The 20,138-nt window shown below is 57.6% G+C and overlaps 11 protein-coding genes across 11 annotated transcripts; 5 read left to right on the forward strand and 6 right to left on the reverse strand.

Annotated features, from left to right (window-relative positions):
* Positions 1-11: 11 nt before the first annotated feature.
* BKA78DRAFT_329636 (P-loop containing nucleoside triphosphate hydrolase protein) lies at positions 12-758 on the reverse strand (the record flags this gene model as incomplete). The annotated part of the gene is made up of 1 exon (XM_066889683.1): positions 12-758. The coding sequence occupies one exon, from the start codon at positions 756-758 to the stop codon at positions 12-14; it is 747 nt and encodes a 248-aa protein (XP_066750171.1).
* Positions 759-902: 144 nt separating this feature from the next.
* Positions 903-3,035, forward strand: BKA78DRAFT_244514 (uncharacterized protein; the record flags this gene model as incomplete). The annotated part of the gene is made up of 7 exons (XM_066884037.1): positions 903-1,112; positions 1,157-1,237; positions 1,284-1,550; positions 1,595-1,908; positions 1,951-2,361; positions 2,404-2,465; positions 2,509-3,035. 7 exons carry the CDS (start codon positions 903-905, stop codon positions 3,033-3,035), a joined length of 1,872 nt encoding a protein of 623 aa, XP_066750172.1.
* A 341-nt stretch (positions 3,036-3,376) lies between these two features.
* BKA78DRAFT_349388 (uncharacterized protein) lies at positions 3,377-5,074 on the forward strand (the record flags this gene model as incomplete). Its single annotated transcript, XM_066890796.1, has 1 exon — positions 3,377-5,074. The coding sequence occupies one exon, from the start codon at positions 3,377-3,379 to the stop codon at positions 5,072-5,074; it is 1,698 nt and encodes a 565-aa protein (XP_066750173.1).
* Positions 4,980-5,929, reverse strand: BKA78DRAFT_304413 (uncharacterized protein). Its single transcript, XM_066887620.1, has one exon. The coding sequence runs from the start codon at positions 5,745-5,747 to the stop codon at positions 5,355-5,357; it is 393 nt and encodes a 130-aa protein (XP_066750174.1). The 5' UTR covers positions 5,748-5,929; the 3' UTR covers positions 4,980-5,354.
* Positions 5,930-6,846: 917 nt separating this feature from the next.
* Positions 6,847-9,105, reverse strand: BKA78DRAFT_277343 (uncharacterized protein). Its single transcript, XM_066885579.1, has 3 exons — positions 8,068-9,105; positions 7,294-8,023; positions 6,847-7,248 (listed from the first exon to the last, which is right to left on the reverse strand). The coding sequence occupies exons 1-3, from the start codon at positions 8,891-8,893 to the stop codon at positions 6,918-6,920; spliced, it is 1,887 nt and encodes a 628-aa protein (XP_066750175.1). The 5' UTR covers positions 8,894-9,105; the 3' UTR covers positions 6,847-6,917.
* On the reverse strand, positions 9,014-10,661 carry BKA78DRAFT_25621 (putative kynurenine aminotransferase). Its single transcript, XM_066885064.1, has 3 exons — positions 10,281-10,661; positions 10,130-10,235; positions 9,014-10,086 (listed from the first exon to the last, which is right to left on the reverse strand). Exons 1-3 carry the CDS (start codon positions 10,380-10,382, stop codon positions 9,134-9,136), a joined length of 1,161 nt encoding a protein of 386 aa, XP_066750176.1. The 5' UTR covers positions 10,383-10,661; the 3' UTR covers positions 9,014-9,133.
* Positions 10,662-10,941: 280 nt separating this feature from the next.
* BKA78DRAFT_244141 (putative AAA family ATPase) lies at positions 10,942-12,552 on the forward strand (the record flags this gene model as incomplete). Its single annotated transcript, XM_066884005.1, has 1 exon — positions 10,942-12,552. One exon carries the CDS (start codon positions 10,942-10,944, stop codon positions 12,550-12,552), a length of 1,611 nt encoding a protein of 536 aa, XP_066750177.1.
* Positions 12,553-12,603: 51 nt separating this feature from the next.
* BKA78DRAFT_25619 (uncharacterized protein) lies at positions 12,604-13,524 on the reverse strand. The gene is made up of 2 exons (XM_066885061.1): positions 12,845-13,524; positions 12,604-12,779 (listed from the first exon to the last, which is right to left on the reverse strand). The coding sequence occupies exons 1-2, from the start codon at positions 13,273-13,275 to the stop codon at positions 12,656-12,658; spliced, it is 555 nt and encodes a 184-aa protein (XP_066750178.1). The 5' UTR covers positions 13,276-13,524; the 3' UTR covers positions 12,604-12,655.
* A 136-nt stretch (positions 13,525-13,660) lies between these two features.
* On the reverse strand, positions 13,661-14,858 carry BKA78DRAFT_329641 (PAPA-1-like conserved region-domain-containing protein; the record flags this gene model as incomplete). The annotated part of the gene is made up of 2 exons (XM_066889684.1): positions 13,661-13,936; positions 13,986-14,858. The coding sequence occupies 2 exons, from the start codon at positions 14,856-14,858 to the stop codon at positions 13,661-13,663; spliced, it is 1,149 nt and encodes a 382-aa protein (XP_066750179.1).
* A 445-nt stretch (positions 14,859-15,303) lies between these two features.
* On the forward strand, positions 15,304-16,487 carry BKA78DRAFT_244765 (peroxisomal membrane anchor protein conserved region-domain-containing protein; the record flags this gene model as incomplete). Its single annotated transcript, XM_066884064.1, has 2 exons — positions 15,304-15,663; positions 15,708-16,487. 2 exons carry the CDS (start codon positions 15,304-15,306, stop codon positions 16,485-16,487), a joined length of 1,140 nt encoding a protein of 379 aa, XP_066750180.1.
* A 2,167-nt stretch (positions 16,488-18,654) lies between these two features.
* On the forward strand, positions 18,655-19,567 carry BKA78DRAFT_243335 (uncharacterized protein; the record flags this gene model as incomplete). The annotated part of the gene is made up of 4 exons (XM_066883953.1): positions 18,655-18,826; positions 18,873-19,044; positions 19,088-19,169; positions 19,214-19,567. Coding segments are annotated over 4 exons (780 nt in total), but the record flags the coding sequence as incomplete, so codon positions are not given.
* Between the last annotated feature and the right edge of the window lie 571 nt (positions 19,568-20,138).

Raw genomic sequence — 20,138 nt, forward strand, 5'->3', positions numbered from 1 at the left:
CACCCGCAGCTCTATTGCAAAGAATTATGGATTATGGTCTCCGTGGCCCATTCTAATACTTTTCCCATGTCGCCCTCGGCATCTATGGGCATGCCGTGCACGTCTGTTTCGCGGCATACAGCCTCGTCCAACTCACCATCCACGTCGCCGTCTCGAAACAGAAACTTGTGGTCCTTGACGTAGTTGGGCCACACAATGTCGTCGACGTAGCCTGGGGGATCTTGCCAAAACCCCTCGAGCGTGACGTAGCCGCTCCGCGCCTCTCTCCGCTGCTTGGCCGTGGCATACGACGTGCGCAGAAACAGCCTCAGGTCGAATTGGTCGCGGATGCCCAAGCCCTTCATTTCTGGCGAGAAGAGGAGGAAGCCGTCGACGATGGCGACCCTCTGTGTCCTGTCCTTGTTCGCCTCGAAGAATTCCTGCAGTCTCTCCCGGCACCGCTCGACCACAGCACCGTCAATCCCGCACTCGCCCACGGCATTCTGGTCCTCCTTGCTGACAAAGTCTGGCGGCGGCGTGCCGTGAGTCTTGATGTGCTCGAGGGCGCTGCGCAGGGCGGGAATGTCAATGGCGTCGAGGCAATCCCAGTCTTGCACGCCCGCGCCGTTGACGGGAATCTGCGAGTCGTGCTTGTAAAAGTCGTCGAGGTGCAGGATGTAGGCAGACGGGAGGACGTCACGAAGCAGACGCGCGAGGGTGGTTTTGCCGCTGGACGAGGGACCAGAGAGGGCCAGGAGAAAGGCAGGCGGTTCTTTCATGGTGTTGGTGTTGTGGTGTTGAGACCGGGGACCCCACGCAGCGATGACGACGTCGGCGCGGTGGACCCTTATTAGCCGATCGATGCCTTGTCGCGAAATGTACAACACCACCGTGTCTTTACTCCCCCACGGCCTCCCTTCGCCATGGAGCCCTCGCCCTTGACCCAGCAGTCTCGCCCGGAAACCTTTACCCCCAAGATTGTCCAGCTCTACGAAATTCTCTTTACCGAGCAAGATGACGACCCTGACTTCTCAGAGGGCTTTTGGCAGGAGTTCTTTCTCCTCAAGCCGGATCCGCCCAGGTTGCGACGAGTCTTGAGCGATCTGAGCGCCGACGCCATGCTGCATTTTCAGGTGGGTTATCGAAGAGTTTATGGACTCAATTATTGACAATTCAGGTCCCCGCCCAACAGCTCTTTTCTCGCGCCATTGCCCGCATAAAGAATGCCCAAAGCCCCTCGGACGAAATCGCCCTCGATGTAAGCTCGCAAGCTCTCTACAAACCGACGTCGACTCACGATCCAGACTTTGACAGTCTTTTTAGGCGCAGTCCTGAGCAAAAAGTACACGAATTCTAGTTCCGACATCCTCTCCGTGCTCGCCGGCTTGGACAATGCCGACGCCGTGCTGCCGGAATTGGTGGGCGCGCTGGACACCATCATCCGCAGCGGTCGCAGCATGGAGATTCGCCGCAAGGCCATTCGCGTCGCCCTGTCAATCACCTCGGGAGCCTACTCGACGGGCCTGATTTCGTACTTTACGCACCGCGACCTCTTTCCGTCGCTCATGAAGGTGGGTGACCTGTTTGACTTGTTGAGCGGCACTGACTGGCGCAGTTTGTCCAAGATTCCGAATCCTCAACCGAAGTCCTCGATCCCTTTGTCCTCCTTGGTCTGTTGGTCAATTACAACAAGTTTGAATTTCAGAATCCGTACAGACTCCGCCTCGATGACTTTGTCAATGACATGGCAATCAAAAAGACGGTCCATTGCGTGGGCAACACCTGCCGGGATGCTAGGGACAAGTATGTTGCCGTGCAAGACGACCTTCCCGAGGGCTGGTCGCTCGGCGGCGCCATTGGATACCTGACGGGAGCCAACAAGAAATCATCGGTCCCCGAAGAGGAAGCCCAAAAATTGTTGGCAGCATTGTGAGTTGACCACCCTGGTTGAGAGCGTAGCTGACCTTTTAGACCCGGATCAGAGGCGGCCATTCTCCTCTCGACGTACGACTTTGCCAACGCCAACAAGCTCTTTTGCTTCAACCTCGTCACGCAGCCGGCCGCGAGCAAGACGGACGTTTCCCCTTTTAGCGCATTTCTCTCTTTTACATCGTACATTTTTCAGCATGCTCATCGGTCTCCAAGGACGGCGCTATATACCCATGTGAATCTTTTTATCCTCCACATCATCATTGAAGACCCCCAGCTCGCAAAGCGCGTTTGCAGCGATGAGAGCAAGACCCCTGTGCGCCTCTGCAGGCAGAGACAGCCGTTTTTGCCCTTTGTCAAGGCGGAGCGCCCCGTGGCTGCTACTATTCTGGATATCATGGTTGATGGCATCAATCACAACTTGAGGCGACGTCTAGACACGGAGTTTTATATGTAAGTGTCTGGGCTGTGTTTTGACGCTGCTAACTCTTGCAGTCTTTGTGTCGGAGTAATATTGCGTCTGATTTCATTCTTGGGGCGATCTCGGGTTCGATTTGGTAAGTGATGCTACTCGTGCAAATTCCACAACTAACTTGTCAGTGTATCACTGGTCGGAACTTTGGCGCTCGCTCCTATCGTTCATCCGCTTCCTCACGACGTACGCCAAGGACATTAAAACACTGCACCAATCATCGCGCCTGATTGACGACACGGTCAATCTGATTGCCTTGTCTCTGTCAACAGGAGAGACGTTCCTCCCCGACGCAGCAGCATATGACGACCTTTTCTACAAGCTCGTCGAGACGGGTGACATTCTGACCAAGTTCCGCGACGCATACGACCTGTCCAAGCAGCAGTCGTCCAGCTCCATCGAAACTCTGATCAGCGTGTCGAGCCACTACTACGAGCTGCTGCAGGGCGACGAAAAGGGCAAGGTCAAGAGCAAGAACCTGAGCCCGCGCGAGGTCAGCAAGGTCATCAAGCAAGGCTACGAGACGCTGTCCATCCAAGCCAAGGAAGGCCTGGACCACTGGGAGCGGTTCAGAGAGGCGGATCACAAGGGCGTCTTGAAGAGGGTCGCCAGGTGTGCGGTCGAAGATGCGAGGGTGCTGGTTGCCGATCAGTGAGTTTTCTAATGTTGAGTATATGTACGAAATTCGCAAGACTGGTTCTTTGAATTCTTTTGGAGTGCGTCTTACGGCTGATTTCTCTCAATACCCCTGCTTTGCTGTTTGGATGGAAGGGTCTTTCTATCGTGGTATCGATGAGATCTGCTGACGACGATGGGAATGTTGGGGTGGTCGAAACTGCAATAGACTGGATCTTTGGATCATGGCAGTCAAATGTTGAGTCGTTTGGGATATATACTGACCGTCTCGCCTTTCTGTCGTTTTTCTCTACACTGAGCGAATTGAGCGCTTCTCGACCAACTCAAGTCTGCCAAATTTTCTTAGTCTCCTCAGTCACCATGTCTACTCCCACTATCCACCAGCGCTGGGACGCCAAAAACAACCGCCGCGTCGGCGTCCCCATCGACAGCGCACGCCTCATCCCTTCCCCATACACATGCCCCCTGGCGACGCCCCAGCACTTCATCAGCCCCTCGGCGCCCACGACAGCCGGGCTCCACGCGCCCTGGCAACAAACACCGACGCGCATCCCGGGCGTCTGCAACACGTGCGAGCGCGTGCTCCTAGCCAACGAAGCGCACTCGAGCAGCACGGGCGGCGCGGCCAGCGTCCTCGCCTTCAGCCTCTCGGACGCCTGCCCAGACATCGGCGGCGCCCACGGCTACGTCGACCTGCTCAAGCGCGTCACCATCCCGCCGGCCGACTGGCCCCCCTTCTCCCTCGCCCTCCAGACCGCCGGCATCTTCGACCCCGCCCGCTCCCTCTCTGTCCGCGACCGCACCCTCGCCTACGTCCTGTGGAATGCCGCCATGGCGCCCCCTGACCACGGCGGCCTGGGCCTCGCCCCCGGTGTCAGGGACGATGGCGCCACGATCCTCTTTTTGGATATGCTGGATCCGGCGCGCGGAGTGGTGGAGGTCGATTTTTGGGATTTTGTTAGAGTCCTCCAGGAGGTGGTTGCGGGGGATGCCGCGTTTTGGCAAGAGAGGGCCGAGAGGTTGCGCATTCGCCGCATGGTGCGCAAGGTGAATAGGAGCAGGCTGAGGGAGAACAACGCTGGCCAGGAGAACGTCGCTGGCCAGGAGAACGCGCCCCCTTCTCCTTACCCCCCTTCCTCCGACGGAGAAGATGAAGACGACGAAGAGGAGGAGCTGGAAAACAGGGACACCTCTTCGCCCGCCCCTACCACTGTCCCATCCAAACCAACCGACCTCGCCACCGTCCCACCACCCCCCTTCGATCCCCCTTACGAGCGCGCCCACTGGTGCATCCGCGCCGGGCTGCGCCCCGAAACGTGGTACCGCGAGCCAGAAGGTCTTTCGCAGTTGCAACTGGTTGCGCAGGAGTGTGCGCGCGTTAAGGGCTTGCCTGTTCCTGACTTTACGGACGCGGGATGTGGTGGTGAGGTGCCTGAGACTGGAGAAAACGTCGCCGAGCCCGTTTATCAGGGGAAGGGCAAGGGTAGGGCATGTGGAGATGGAGATGCAGCGGACGAGGGACGCGCCAATGTCGAGGCCGTGGTCGACACGGCAGACACAGCCAACCATATGGACAAAGGCAAAAGCCGCGCCTCCCCGCCTCCCCTCGCCCCTGAACCCACCGTCAACCCCACCACCATCGACAAAGGCAAAGGCCGCGCCGACGCGCTGCCAAGCCCCGCTAGCCGCAGCCCAAGCATCGCCGACTGGATCTTCATCGACAACCCCTGCGTCGAATGGAGCACGGCCTCGGCCCCGCCCTTCTACCTCGACGGCCAGCCGTACAGATTCCCTCCGCCCGGCGCAAATCAAACTCGAAGCCAAAACGAAGGTGGAAGGGGAAGGGAGAAGAGGCCGTGGGTTGTCAGGGCGAGTAGGAGGATTGTGAGGGGTGTCTTTGGGGAGAAGGAGAAGGGGGAGGAGAAGGAGGAGAGGAGGGGAAAGGGGTTGGGCTTGGGATTCGGCATGGGCATGGGGAGTAAGGTCAGTGCCGAGTGGAATCGCAGAAAGGTCGCCATGGGGCGGAGTTTTGCTGGGAGGTGGGGTTCTGTGGCGTAGGCAGGGGTGAGGGGGGAAGGGGAGTAGGAATAACAGGCGTTAGTTAGGAATGTTTCTTTTTATGTTTTCTGTAGATGAGCTGTAAAAGAGTGTCATGAGCACAACCATGTGCTACGGCAAATCATCAATCATTGAGAGACCATCCTCCCATCCTCCGCCATCCCCTTCCATCTAGCAGTTGTAAAGCACCCGCAACCCGGCGCCGCTCTCCTGCCACCACTGCACGAACCCCTCCGTCTGGCCACCGCTCTTCTCAATCTCAACCCTATAATCCAAGCCATCACTGCCGTCCCCCTCGACCGAGCACGCCGGGCTGTTGATCTCGAGCACCGTGTCCTCGCCCGTGCTCGGGTCCTTGCGCACCACATCGACGGTGCCGACCAGCGACTTGGTCGCCGGGTGGCTGTTCCACGTGTCGGCGAGCGTGACCTCGTCGTCGACGCTGTAGACGTTGAGCTTGTGGTTCGTCGGGTTGGTCCCGAGGCGCCCGGCGCCGCTGGCTGGGAAGTACAGCTGCAGACGGCACGCCCCGTGGCGGAACGTGTCGGCGGGGAGCGGCTCGAAGTGCGCTTCGGTCACGTATTCGGTGGTTCCGCTGAAGCCGGTCGGGACGATGCTGTGGTTGCCCGTGTTGGTGTCGGGCGAGGTGCTGATGAGCTGGAAGATGAGGCATGGGTAGGCGATGGAGCAGGTTTCCTGGCGAGCGGACAGAGAGGGCGCCGCGGTGGTGAGGGCCAGCAGGCCGCTGAGGGTGAGGAGGGTCGGGGCGTGGATTTTGAGGGAGGGTTGAATGGTGCTGGTGGTGTTGCTTTGAAGTGTTGGTTGACTGGTTGCTTGATGTCGGCAGGTTGTTTTCGACGAGTCTTGTCCGTCGCCTTTTATATCTTCAAACCCTCCTCTTTGCTCTCTCTTGCTCACCTTCTCCAGCCATGACCCAAAAACAACTCACTTCGTCTGTATTCCTTGACCGGTCGTCTGTCTGTCCAGCTGCTACTCCAATGCAACAGTGACCGCGACGCCGCCGTCGTGCAACTTGACTCGTTTCTCCTCCATCGTCATCACGACAACCAAACTTAGCACCCCGGACCCATGAATCGAACGCGTCTGTCCTCAGTTCCACTCGTATCCCACACACCTACCTGCCTACAAACGTGCCTTGCCTTGCTTTCCCTCTCCGTCATCTCATCAGATCAGGGTGCCTGTCAGACGGCAAGTCGCGCGTGCCGAAAAGCAACAGTGAGATATCAGCTCGTAAATCACTTACCATCCTTCCCGCTCAATGTTCCAGATGAAAGACGAGATCTGGTGGACAGGTGAGCAGAACTGCAGAAGTGAGGTGAGTGGTTAGCCATCACGTGCAGTCCGCCTCTCTTCCATTCTAGACATCATCTCGTGGGGTAGGTAATATAGGTTTCCCATCTCGTCTTGCCAAGCTGGGCGCTGGGGAGCGTGGACCCGTCGGATGTGTTCGCATCTCTAAAAATGGCCGACAGGCGCATGGCAGCATGATGGCGTCTGTCAACCACGGGCGTGACGGCCGCCTCGCGCAAGGGACCATCTGACGAGTTAGGGCTTGTGTTGTAGGCGACTGACTGACTTGACTAAAAAGTAGGCTGTGGCTGTCGACTGTTGCATTTTTGGCTCAGCTGCCAAGAGCTGCGGGACCGTGTCAGCATAGAAGCCCTTTTTGCTCTTTGAGTAGGCAAGGCATACGGAGACACTCACGTGGGGGGCTTTTACTCCACCTCATGTCAGACACCGACACCATCTCCACAGGAAACCGTAAAACTCGTAAAATTAGAAAAGCTATAGTAGTAACAAAAGACTGTCGTCCTTTTCCAAATCAACCTCTCAAATACGCCCGCGCACCCCTCTCCAGAATGGCGCCGCCGGCACCCACCGCCAGGACCGCCCACGTCCACTTGTTCTTGAGCTCGTCGAGCGACGGCCAGAAGCTGTTCTTGTCCATGCGGTACGCCTGCAGCTGCTGGTACTTGAAGGGGTTGCTCTTGGCGTAGCGCTCGGCCTGCGAGGCTTCGTTTTCCTTGTCGCCGCCCACGAAGCGCAGGAAGGCGTAATTGGCCACGGGGGCGAGGAGGGCGAGCGGGTGCATGATGCCCGCGCTGTAGAGGAGGGCAGGGAAGGAGAGGTGGATCAGCGCGTCGCCCAGGTAGCTGATGCATGTTAGTAGAGTTGAGGAGGGGGCTGGATGGACTTACTTGGGGTGGCGGACGATGCTCCACACGCCCTCGCGGTACAGGTCGTTGCTCCTGCGGGTGTGGGCCTGGAGCTGCGAGTCTGCGAGGACCTCGAGGGCAAAGCCAGTCGTGAAGAGGAACACGGCAAGGCTGTGGGCAATCGGGGAGTTGTCAGACAGCAGTGAGTTGAGCGAACCAATGACACCTTCGCGGAAAGGAAGCGTGAACGGCAGCGAGATGATGGTCTGAACAACTGCCTCGGGGACAAACTTGGTGAACAGCGCCTTGTTCCAGAACGAGGGGTCCTCCTTTTTGAGGGCAGTGTAGCGGGCGTCGTCTTCGCCGCGCTTGATGGAGCGGGACGCAATGTGGTAGAAGAGGCGGCCACCCCATGCTGTGACGCCCGTCAGGAGCAACTTTTCGGGGTAGGTGATGGTCGACCATGCGTCGCTCAATGACAGGCCGTCGTAGACTACGCGAGTTCCAACGGCACTCCACCAGGCATTGGCGACTGGTGCTGTGGGCCAGAGCCAGTCTTTGCCGTCAATCCTGTCCGTGTAGCGAGAAATGCCGTAGGCTATGAGAGACGTTCCCGTGTGGAAGCCGAATGAGGGGAGGATTGCCGACTGCAACAGTCCAACGGCCCCGGGATTGACTGCGTTTCGAGCGCGTGAAAAGGGTCCAGATCTGTCTTTCTCGGCTCCAGAAGTCCAGCCAGAGCGTCTTGGAGTGCCAAAATGCGATCCATAGCCTAAACTCATTAGCTGTGTTGGATTATTGCTGATGAAGACTTACGATCCTGCTCAGCACCCGATGTGTGGGGAAGCCGGTCTTGAATTTGGTCGGCAGAGGGCCCTTTTCCGCCAAACCATCCACCGTAGCGGTCCTGCTCGGCACCAGATGTCCTTGGAAGATGCTCCTGGACCTTGTCTCCAATCTTGTCCGCTGACGGAGCCTTGCCGCCGAACCAGCCGCTATAGCGGTCTTGCTCAGCACCAGATGTGTTGGGAAGCTTCTCTTGAATCTTCTCTCCAACGCTTTCAGCAGAGGGCGACTTGCCGCCAAACCATCCGCCAAGACGGTCCTGTTCGGCGCCAGATGTGTTTGGCAGCTTCTCCTGAATCTTGTCCCCAACCTCTCCAGCAGAAGGCGACTTGCCTCCGAACCACCCACCGAGGCGGTCTTGCTCAGCACCAGAAGCCTTTGGCAGATGTTCTTGGACCTTGTCGCCAATCTTGTCAGCCGACGGCGCCTTGCCGCCAAACCAGCCTCCGTAGCGGTCTTGTTCAGCAGCAGACGGCTTGGGGGGCTCCTCCTTGCCAAACGAAAACCAGCTCGACTTCTTCTCTTCGGTGGGAAGCTTCTCCTTTAGCTGCTCCGCCGACGGCGCCTTGCCTCCGAACCAGCCTCCATAGCGGTCCTGCTCGGCGCCCGAAGCTTTGGGAAGATGCTCCTGGACCTGCTCGGCAGAAGGACCCTTGCCGCCAAACCAACCGCCGTAGCGATCTTGTTCGGCGCCGGCGCCCTTGGGGAGGTTCTCGATGTTGATTTGGGGCGAGTCCCGGACGGGATTCGAGGGATTGCTGCTCCAATGGGAGCCGTATTTGTCCTGTTCAGCCATGGCTGCAAAGTGATGAAAGATGGAGAGAGCACAGGGCGGGGAAGAGCAAGCAGGCTATTTGAATGAGTGCCTGGTTGCGGTCATTCCTTTCGGTTCCGTCAGTACCTAGGTCTGGGGAGCTTGGCAGCTATGACAGCCATGACGTAGTTTGCGATCATAGCTCCACCCCTCTGGTACGGCAAATGCTCGGCACATGCATCCGATGTAGGAGTCTGGTGACACAAGGAGGGGTTGAATTGACTATTGGATATACTTCTTCAAAGCCCTCAGCCTCTCTTGGGCCTGCTCGAGCACGTCGTCGTTCTTGCACACTGCAAACCGCAGCCAGTCCTCGGCAATGTGCGCATTCTTGTCCGTAAAGAACTCGGTGGGCGGGATCGCGGCGACTCCCAGCTCCATGATCAAGAACCAACACAGCTTAAAGTCCCGCGGCCGGTCTGCCACAAAGGGAGGGAACTCGTAGTCGGCTGGGAGCTTGACCTTGGCCATGTTGACCAGCACAAAATAGCCACCCTCGGGGTCAGAGTACGGCAGGCCCAGCTCGTCCCAAATGGCGTTGAACTTGTCCATCTTGCCCTTCATGTCTTTCTTGGCCGTTTCCCAGAATCCATGCTTGTCCGCGTCTTCGAATGCTACAGCTGCGGCCTCTTGAAGAGGACTGGGCGAAGAGAAGCATACTCGAGTGTGTCCCTGGCTCACGTACTTGATCAAGTGCTCAGGACCAATGAGCCAACCGATTCTCCAGCCCGTGGCATAAAAGCACTTGCCCGCCGAACCTACCGTCAAGGTGAGCTGGCCAATCTCGGGGGAGAGCGTTGCGATGCGGGTAAAGGGCACATAAAACAGCCTGTCGTAGACCTCGTCGGACAGAATGAGAATGTTGTGCTTGACGCAGAGGTCCCCAATGGCCTTGAGCTCGTCCTTGCTAAATATCTTTCCAATCGGGTTATGGGGAGTGTTGAGGACTATCATGCGCGTCTTGGGCGTAATGGCGGCCTCGAGTTCCTTCATGTCGACGGTCCATTCGGCCGCCGAAGTCGTCTTGGTGGCGCCGTCCTTGGGCGGGTGCATCGGGACGTATACGAGCTTTCCGCCGGGCATTTCAATGTTGGAAATGTACTGGTCGAAGAAGGGCTCGAAGACAATGACTTCATCGCCAGGCTCCACAAATGCCATAAATGCGCTGAGCATACCTATTATTGTCAGGCGTGTCTTGAATTCCGAGGAGCACCTTACCCTCGTTTGCGCCAGTGGTGATGGTGACCTCAGTCTCGGGGTTGATTGTCCGGCCAAAAAATGGCGAGTAGGACTCGGCGATAGCCTTCTTCAACCTGGGACGACCCTGGCAAGGTCAGCTCCATCTCTCCCAGTCCGTCTGTGATTGTACCTTGGTCGGCGAATACTGATTGCAGTCGACCCTGTTGAGGGCATCTTTTGCAGCGTCGAGGACGAAACTGGGCGGGTTGTAGCCAAAGAAACCCTGTCCCATGTTGACAATGGGCTGGATGGGAGAGGCGGCGGCAGCTTCATTGACAATTGACCTGGACAAGTTAGATGAGCAAGCAATGGAGCGGTGTCTACTCACCAGACATCCTTTCTCTGGCCAGCCACGCGGGCAGCGGGCTTGAACGGGTCTGCGCGGGCGGCGGCAGTAGCAGACATGTTTCTTGCTGCTGTTCGGAGGTGAGTGAGAGGGAGGGAGAAGTGAGGACGACGCGCGAGTAGTGTAAGACTCATGGCGAGCCGGTGGATTTTATTTGCGACATCCCACTTGTGATGTCGCGACTAAGAAATGTCCCGCTTCTGACGGGATATCTGACCCTTGTCCTCCCATGACGCCTTTCTAACCACCAACCCTATCAAAAATACAACACCACCTTCGTCTCTCCCATCATGCTCAAGTGCACCAGCCGCCCGGCGGAAAGTGCACTCGTTGTAAAGCGGATAGATAAGCAGTAATCAATCGTTACCCGGCGATTGCACCATCGGCCGACGTCGGCGCCTCTGTCGCGTCATCCCGCCGTCTCACTCGACGCGTCTGCATCACCATGGTCGACTGTCCGATTTGCTCCAAACCCGTGCTGGAAAAAGACATCAACGACCACATCGACTCGGGCTGCGAATCCTTCATCGTCGACCAAAATGGCAGCGCGAGCAGCACTCAGAAACCCGCCGCTGTTCACAGCTTCTTCCAGCCCTCGGCCTCAAAACGCGCCTCGACCGCCAAATTGAACTCGTCGCCCATCTCCTCTCCCTTGCCCACGCGCATATCCGAAGAACGGAAACGCGAACCCGAATCGCCAGTCCAGACGAACGGAACAAAGCGGGGAGCAGACGACGCGGAGGAAAAATCGCCGCCTCCCAAACGCCCCAAGACAAATGCCCTGCAAAAGGCGGCTCCATTGGCCGAGAGGATGCGGCCTCGCACACTTGACCAAGTCTGCGGCCAGGAGCTCGTGGGACCTGCCGGCGTCATCCGCGGCTTGATTGAGCAGGACCGCGTACCGTCCATGATTCTCTGGGGCGGACCGGGCACTGGCAAGACGACAATCGCCCGACTGATAGCACACACGGCCGGCTGTCGCTTCGTCGAGATCAACAGCACGAGCAGCGGCGTGGGCGAGTGCAAGAAACTGTTTGCCGAGGCGCGCAACGAGCTGGCGCTGACGGGGCGAAAGACGATCATTTTTTGCGACGAAATACACCGGTTTAGCAAGAGTCAGCAAGACGTCTTTCTGGGACCCGTCGAGGCTGGCCAGGTGACGTTGATTGGAGCGACGACGGAGAACCCGAGCTTCAAGGTTGTGAATGCGCTGTTGTCGAGATGCCGTACCTTTACGCTGGCGAAACTGTCTGAGGAACACATTGTGACCATTCTGCAGCGAGCGTTGGAAAGAGAGGGAAACTTTGAAGCAAAGCTGGTTGACGAGGAAATGGTCAAGTATCTGGCAGCTTTTGCGGACGGAGACGCCCGGACTGGTCTCAATCTACTGGAGCTGGCCATGGACCTCTCCAACCGCCCAGACATGACCAAGGACGACATTAAAAAGTCCCTCACGCAGACGCTGGTATATGACCGTGCAGGCGACCAGCACTACGACACCATCTCAGCCTTTCACAAGTCTCTGCGTGGCTCTGACGCCGACGCTGCTTTGTATTATCTTGCTCGCATGCTCCAGTCTGGCGAGGATCCTCTGTACGTCGCCAGACGGCTGATTGTAGTAGCGTCCGAGGATATTGGCCTCGCAGACAACAACATGCTGTCTCTGGCCACTGCAACATACGCCGCCTGCGAAAAGATTGGCATGCCCGAATGCCGCATCAACCTGGCCCACGCGACCGTCGCCATGGCCCTCTCGCCCAAATCGACACGCGCATATCGCAGTCTCAACAACGCCATGGCAGCGCTCAGTGAGCCGGGCATCGCCGGCCTCCCGGTTCCCGTACATCTCCGCAACGCGCCCACCAGGCTGATGAAGGAGCTGGACTATGGCAAGGAGTACAAGTACAACCCGGACTACCTCGATGGCCACGTGGTGCAGGAATACCTGCCGGACAAGCTGCGCGGCCGCTCGTTTCTCGAGGACCGCGATCTGGGGACGAAGATTGACCCGGACTTGCCGCAGGAGGACGAAGTATACGAATATGATCTTGGATGAAAGCAAAATGTTGGATTAAAGATCTATGTCAAAAGACGAGAACGAGACGAAGATGTCAAAAGCCAAAACGCCGCCCCGTGCCCTCTATACGTCCATCTACCGCTTATTGCACCGTCGCCACCTCGCGGCAGTTGTAGCTGGCAATCTGGTTGTCGAAGAAGATGCTGCGCAAGTCCTTGTAGCCGGGGTATCCGACGACCTTTTTCTTGCCCGAGCAGCCACGGCCCCTATTCGACGTCAGTCTCCTCCAACAAACAACCCCCTACACCACCAGGGAAACGGCACAACTCACTTGTAAATGTCACACATAACACCCCAATCGGGCCCAAAGCTGCTGCTCACTTTGCCGCGGCGCGACGGGTCGTTGACGTTGTAGCACACATTCATGTCCATGCCAAAAGGCCAGAACGTGCCCTTGAAGGCGTAGTCGGTGCAGAAGTACACGCCGTCCATGTTCTTGTAGCCAAAGTTGATGATCTTGGTGCGCTTGTCTAGGTGCGAGACCGAGACCGTCGTGTTGGTGAAGTCGACGTCGGTAGGCAGGCCGGGGGCCGGTTGCGGAAGTGCGAGGGCGCTGCCCAGCAGGCTGAGGAGGATGGCGCTGGAGGGGATGAGCATGGTGCGTGTTGGTTTGGTGAATGAGTGACTCTGGTGGGTTGGGTTGGTTGGTTGTTGGTGTTGTAGAGACTGTCTGAACGAATCAACGCGGCTTGAGACTGCCATCCAGCGTCTGCCCTCTGATATAAATCTCGTCAAGCACACGGCCTGGCGCGCCGGGTGGCTAAAAATACTCTATTGAGGTCGCAAAAGGGCACGGCGTGGAGTCATCCTGGGTTTGACGCATGACGGGACGGCGCGCTTACTGCCTTGTCTCGCTGGCAGTGAAAGAGGGTCTTTCAGATTGGAGAGACATCGCCTTTGTGGGACGTCTTTTGAAAGGCTGCGGAGGGTTGAGCACGTGGGATCAATGCATGATGCGGTGGTGTTGAAGAGCCAAGGCTTATTGAGGATTGCAAATGTAGTGCTTTTTGCCTATGCGTAGTCTAGAACCATCCCGCCCTCATGCAGCAAAAACAATGGAAATCAAGTAGCAGACAACTCGTCTCCATCAGACTACCTCCATGACCATCCGTCCGCCAAAAGGAGGAGCCTTGCCGGCCGCTGGCCGCTTGGGCCCGCGCAACAGCTCGCCGACGGGCGACTCGATCCACTCGCTGGGCACGGCGATTTCGCTGCCCTGCGTCGTCTGCACGTAGCGCACGTAGACGGGGTTGGCTCTGTCGACGTCTTCCATCTTTTCGTCCATGGCCGCGTCGGCTTCCACCTGTGCCTTGGTGCGCCGTTTGGGCGCCTGCTTTTTGAGCAGCCGGTTGATCGTGTCCATCTGCTCGCGTTAGTTTGGTAGGAGGAGGATGGGGAGAGGGGAGACATACTTTTTCTTCTTCGTTCCGCTTCTCGCTGAGGTTCTTGCGGCGTCTAGCCATCTCCGCCCGCCGCATCTGGTGCTCTTCGGCCGTGAGGTGCTTCTTCTTCTGCGCCTCGTTGGACAGCGCCATCAGCTCGCCGTTGTCAAAGGCTCCCCGCTGCCGCCGCGTCAACTTGCTGAGATCCGGCGTTGCGCTGCGGCTGCCGGTCATGGGCGTCTCCTCGTCGCTGTCGAGATCGTCGTCGTCGTCGTCCTCACCCAGCTCTTCCTCTCCGCCTTCTTCCTCGTCCGGCGAGTCTTCTAGCTCTGACAGCTCCTCGTCGTCGCTGCCGTCGTCCAGCATGGCCATCTCCTTGGCTTCGACGCTGGGCGCGGGCGGTTCGACGGGCCGGCTGATGCTGATGTTGGGTTTGCTCGGTTTGGCGGCGCCGCGGCCTTTGGTGGATGGTGGTTCCGGGACGCCGTCCTCCATTTCGACGTCTTCGTCGCCATCGGCATCCTCGTCCTCCTCGCTCAACTCTTCGTCCTCCTCCTCGGCGTCCTCGTCTCCTTCCTCCTCCTCCTCTTCGCTCGACTCTTCCACAATCGCCTTCTTATTGCGTGAGCTCCGCTGGCCACTGACGACTCCGCCGCCTTCAAACGAGTTGCGGCCCCGCCGCGAGGTGACTGCTCCGCTGGTTGCTTCGCGGAGCTTGTTGGGGGCGGCCTTGACCGTGAGGTGGATCGACTGGCGGGTCTCTTCGGGAGAGGTGCGCTCAATTGTGGCGGAGGTGGGCGCAGCGGCGGCGCGACGCGGACGAGAGCTTGCAGAGGGCGCTTTACTGGTAGCCGTCGAGTCAGCATTGATTTGGGCGCGCGAGCGCAGACGTCGAGTGGCCATGGTGGGTGTTGTGAATATTGAGAGATAGGAAGAGGTGTTGGAGCTTATGTGCCAGGTCGCGCGTTAAACGGACGGTGGCTTGTGTCTGTCTCTGGCTGGCTGCTGCATGTCGGGTGGGTGCTACCAGTACATACATACATACCTTGTGTCTTTGTCCCCGTACCAATCGTCGCTGCCCACCGACGAGTCGTCTTCGGTGCTCAGCCTTCTCAGCCGCTTGACGGATCGTCCAGTCATGATTGCTGTTCTTGCTTATCCAACAAAATGGGTTTGTCGAGACTTGCCGTCGGATGAGGCTTCCTGGATGCGATAGACTCGCTGCATTCCGCCGCCCGAATCTGGGGAGCGGAGAGGAGCTGACTCAGCTGCGCATCACAAGCCGAGGTAGCTTGCCAACATCTCCATCGCAACATTCTGTCTCGCCGGCAACTAAACACCTATTCCAATGTCTGGCTCATCCGATTCCAAGCCTGGCATTCCGGCCTGGCAGCGCGCCTCGACGCCGTCGTCGGCCACGGACGAGTCGCGTCCGAGCACTCCAAGCTCCACCACTTCCGAGAAGACGGACGATTCAACACCAAAAGAAGAGCAGCCAAAGTCGGGACTGCTGCTGGAGCACGCCAAAGCTTTCCTCAAAGATGCAACCATTCGAGATGCGCCGGCCGAACGCAAGCGCCAGTTTTTGCAGTCCAAGGGAGTGAACGACGAGGATATCAACGCATTGCTGGGAGATTCCAAGAAGCAGGATGCGCCGGCTGCGACGCAGGAAGCTGTACCGGCAACGAAACAAGTACAGGAGCCCAAGGTGCGTGCATTTTCAAAATAAAGATATGGTACTGATCCGTTCAGCCATCATCACCTTCCCGCCGAGATGTCCCTCCAATCGTGACGTATCCCGAATTCTTGACGCAGCCAACGTCCCCTCCTCCGCTCATTACCGCTTCCCGCATCTTCAACGTGGCGACGGCGCTGGCTGGCTTTGGCGCCGTGACCTACGGCGTGTCGAATTACTTGGTCAAGCCAATGACCGAAGCACTCACTGATGCCCGACGCGACTTTGCCTCCAACACCCAAGAGAATATTGACAAGCTGAATGCAAAGCTGGAAAGCATGGTCTCTACGATACCGACCGGTCCCAAGAAAGCATCTGCGGATGCGGAGAAGGACTATTCCGACATTGAGTCCGCGTCTGATCCAACGGAGCTCTATCACCGCGACATTGGCGTTCAAACCTCGCCTTCACTCTCCCGTCGGGCCTCGCACTCGTCGGAGTCGTCCCAGTCGTCCACGGAGCTGCCGACCTCCCAAAGGCAAGAAGGCAATGTGGAGAAGCTGTCTCGATTCGTCCAAGACTTTAACGGTCTCATGGAGTCCAACATCAAGTCGGAAGAGTCTGTTGCGACTCAGTTGGGCGAGCTGAGATCTTATCTGACTGAAATGGCATACTCGAGTCCTTATTACGGTGGCGACATGTACAGCAATCGATTCGGCTCCTCCAAACGATCAGAAGACGACGCCATTGAGGCGTTCAAGGCAGATATCCGCAGCGTCAAGGGCGTCTTCTTGAGTGCAAGGAACTTTCCCAGTTCTCCGCAAACAATCCCTGGCCTGCCGCCGTGGCAACGATAGTCTGCTGACGCATTGCATCTCGATCAAGATGGACTCACAACACCACGGCGGCTCGACGCATTTGCACACGGCAGAGCGTGGAGAGAGCCTCTGCAAGAGCATTGTCCTATCGGCCCCACCGAGCCGGGTCACTCGAGCCTCTTGTGCCAGCTTTCACCGCTGCTGCTGTGAATCCCCACTGCTTGAGACACGGGATTCGTCTGGGCACCGAGACAAATGGACGGTACGACGTTGCCTGTGTGAGGTCAGGGAGAGCGCCACCGGCAGGCAGGCAAAAAAGTTCCGAAAAATCGTCCTCACACTGCACCTACCCGTCGCCGCCCGCAGCAGTTGCTCTTCGTCCTCGTCGTACAATGCGGGGCACGGGATCTGGTGTTTGGGCCATTGGCCCATGTGGAGTGCACTGGTGCAGATTCTCTATCGGAGACGCAAAGTGGAGTGGCTCGGATAGGTACGCCAGCAGCAGCGACGAAAACGAAGAGGCAAGTTTCCGTCAGTCGTTCGCAACTGATGGCGAGGAGCGAGCAAACTGCGTTGACTCTGCGCATGCCGCATCTCTTCCACTGCAGTTGAAGTCGGCTGTCAACTTGTTGCTTTTGTCGCCGTCAAAGGCGGGGGTGTACATGTATGTACGTGCACTCGTTTAGCAACGGCCGAACAGCGTCGAGCTGCTTGGGTCGTCTGGCGGCCTTTGGTCCAAATATACTTTTTTTCTCTCGTGTTCTGCCAGGCCATGACTTCACACCCATCAACTCGGGAGTTTTTTCGTCCTTCGTATCCTGCAAATTGCAAGGCTCCGCATGTCAGCCGTGAGGCCGTTGTTGGTTCGGTTCGGCATCCAACGACGCTGCTGTCCGATTTGGCAGTCGCGTCGACCTTTTACGAATGGCAATAATATTCCCTTGCTCGTGTCTCTGTTGGAACGTCGATTTGGTCGGTCACCAAATAGCCGAGCGGACGCGAAGGAAGCAACCGATGGCTCCGGAGATGGAAAGCGGCCCGTGGCGTTATCTTCTTGCCGAGAGGGCATCGAGAGTCGTTCGGACGAGAGCGTCAACTGGTCCGTTCAGGGGAAACGCATTGGCGAAATTGGATAGAGTTGGAATGACGCGATGAGGCATTTCCAGCGGTGTGTGGTGTTGAAGTTGGAGAACGCGGTGATGTGGGGACTCATTCATGTCGAGAAAAGCATCATAACGACCAATCAACTCCGTCTCATTACTGAACGACCGTTGCAAGTGTGCAGACGTTGATAGATTGAGAATCGCGATTCCTCGAATAGCCCACGACAAAGTAGATGATCATGAAAATGCCTGTCCGAGAAAAGCATGGTCAACTCACAAGCCAGACTTGTCCGGTTGCTGGGACCCATCTCATGGCGTCGCGCTAGTTTGCACGTCATATGAACACCAAGCGCAGGGAGGAAAGGAGAAAAGGAGACGTCTTCAGCCACAACGGTCTCTTCGGTCAGCACAAAGGATGGTAAATTCAGGTGAAGAGCGTGGATGGGTTCCACGAATTGAAGAGATACACTGCTGTGCCAGCTGTTCTGGTGCGTTTACGCCACCGACCCGAGGCGCTTTTCCCGTTGAAGAACAAGTCGCGAAGATTTCAAGCCTCTGCGCTTCGTCGACAGCCAGATCCGAAGCTCTCCAGCGCAGATGTCTTTCAGTGAGCGCCTGTGGCTGCCGTCATCATCCCCCGCTGAGGCGAGATAGACGGTATAGGGCTGTGATTGTGTCGCATGCATTGTATTACAGGGAGCTGTTGCTCACATTTGCGACGGCAAAAGGAAAAAGGGGGTTTCTCCTCGCTGTCGAACAATCATTGGCGAAGCAACAACGCGGGTAGTGCATGTCCATTGCGACATTACTTTGATTTAAAAGCAAGACCACGAACACTAGAGCAATACGAAATTGCTTGCAGAAAGATCTCCAAAGACCAGCTCCTTCCCGTGCACTCTACTAGCTCACAGGAAGCCACAGGCGCTGCTAAGTCGCGCCGTCGACGGCCAACGCCACCACAGCTCACACTCGTGGCATATGGAAAGCGGATCACCGGATGGCAAGCTGCCTATAAACCAGCGGGCGCAGGCGTTGGAATTGGACAGTCTCTTTGCGTCCCGATTACTCCTCATGCCGAATCAAAGATGCCGAGCCATGCGCAAAACGGGATCCTGGTCGAGATTTGGCTCGAGTATGCCATTGGATTGATGGTCATGGCGATGGGCTTCGTGGCCAGGTGGAAGGTTGGCGGAGCGCACTTGTCTTGGGATGACTTGTTTGCAGCCATTTCGATCGTCTTTTGGACGATTGATCCGGCGCTGGAGAGCTATATTGGTCAGTTACTTTTTCTGTTTGACTGAGCGGTACTGACATGCAGCAGCGATCAAAGGGACCTTTGTCGGACTCGACGCAGCGACTGCGCAAAGGTTGGGTGCTGAGGAAGCGGCGTCACTGCAAGCTGGATCAAAGGCCCTCTTTGCTGCGTGGTTCATCTACGTGACGTTGATTTGGACGCTGAAGGGCACCGTCTTGGGATACTACTACCGACTTACGTGAGTTAGCCTTGGAGGAAGAAGGACAAGCTGATCTTTTCAGTGTCGGACTGTGGCAGCAGCAGTACGTCAAGTACATGGCCATCGTGTGCTCCATGTCGTGGGTTGCAGTGGTCATTCAAATCGTAAGCTCAAAACACCAAGACGCGACCCGTACTCACAATTCCAGTTTTGTCGCTGCACCCCGATCCAACACAATTGGGAAATCGATCCCTACGCCGGAGACCAATGCACGCAAGTCTCTTCTTCACTTGTCACGCTCATGGTGCTCAACATTGCCAACGAAGTCGGCCTGGTTCTGATCCCCATCACCATCATCCGCGAAGCCAAACTACCGTTCCGCAGAAAGGCGACCCTGGCCCTGCTCCTCTCGTCGTCCTTTTTCATCATCATCTGCGCCCTGCTCCGCGGCATCCTCGGCCTCCACTCCATCCAGAATCTCGTCGTTTCGGTCCACTGGGTCGCCCGGGAGACGTTTGTCACCGTCATCGTCATCAACGTCCCCGTCATCTGGCCGCTCTTCCTCGAGCGCACCAAGACGGCCCGCGGCTCCCCCAGCGCCATGGGCGGACGCATCAGCTGGTACGGCGGGACACCGCGCGGTCTCGCGCGCACCCTCTCGCGGCGCATCTTTCGCGACTCGGAGGGCTGGTTTTGGAGTAGTTCTGAAAAGTCGGTGCACGGCGGCACCGCGGAAAGCTCGTGGAGCTGCGACGTCGAGTCGATAATTGACGGCAAGGCCATCGACGCGCGCTCCATCGAAGTCACGACCGAGGTCGTCGTGTCCAACACCGAAGCCGTCACGGCGTCGCAGCTGGACTTGTCGACGCACAATTGGCGCTGGACCATGCCCGGCAAGGAGCACGCCAAGGATTCTGGAGCCAGGCAGTCTGTTTGATACCAGGATGTATGAAGATTCCTGCCGTTGGAGTCGTGGTGGAGCGCCTCGATTCGAACACCTTCCACGCGTCGACGTGCGGCGCGACTGGAAACGCCATGGGGCCAGGACCGATCACACTGTCACAGTTGAGGTCAACCAGGCCAAGACACGCCGTTGGGCCTGCAGCTGCGAGTCAGGGCCGTCCAGCCACGCC

The sequence above is a fragment of the Phyllosticta capitalensis genome (assembly GCF_038381095.1).
Source record: "Phyllosticta capitalensis strain CBS 128856 chromosome Unknown BKA78scaffold_1, whole genome shotgun sequence".
Lineage (NCBI taxonomy): Eukaryota > Fungi > Ascomycota > Dothideomycetes > Botryosphaeriales > Phyllostictaceae > Phyllosticta > Phyllosticta capitalensis.

Bases quoted from the DNA above. Each gene is read 5' to 3' on its own strand.
- BKA78DRAFT_304413 (XM_066887620.1), bottom strand. From the start codon at position 5,747: ATGCCTCATCTTCCAGCTCATCAGCACCTCGCCCGACACCAACACGGG.
- BKA78DRAFT_277343 (XM_066885579.1), bottom strand. From the start codon at position 8,893: ATGGCTGAACAGGACAAATACGGCTCCCATTGGAGCAGCAATCCCTCG. The intron at 8,024-8,067 runs GTAAGTCTTCAT...TAATGAGTTTAG, and splicing joins ATCGGGTGCTGAGCAGGATC to GCTATGGATCGCATTTTGGC. The intron at 7,249-7,293 runs GTAAGTCCATCC...AACATGCATCAG, and splicing joins AGCATCGTCCGCCACCCCAA to CTACCTGGGCGACGCGCTGA.
- BKA78DRAFT_25621 (XM_066885064.1), bottom strand. From the start codon at position 10,382: ATGGGACAGGGTTTCTTTGGCTACAACCCGCCCAGTTTCGTCCTCGAC. The intron at 10,236-10,280 runs GTACAATCACAG...TGACCTTGCCAG, and splicing joins ATCAGTATTCGCCGACCAAG to GGTCGTCCCAGGTTGAAGAA. The intron at 10,087-10,129 runs GTAAGGTGCTCC...TGACAATAATAG, and splicing joins CACCACTGGCGCAAACGAGG to GTATGCTCAGCGCATTTATG.
- BKA78DRAFT_25619 (XM_066885061.1), bottom strand. From the start codon at position 13,275: ATGGCAGTCTCAAGCCGCGTTGATTCGTTCAGACAGTCTCTACAACAC. The intron at 12,780-12,844 runs GTGAGTTGTGCC...GACGTCGAATAG, and splicing joins GTTATGTGTGACATTTACAA to GGGCCGTGGCTGCTCGGGCA.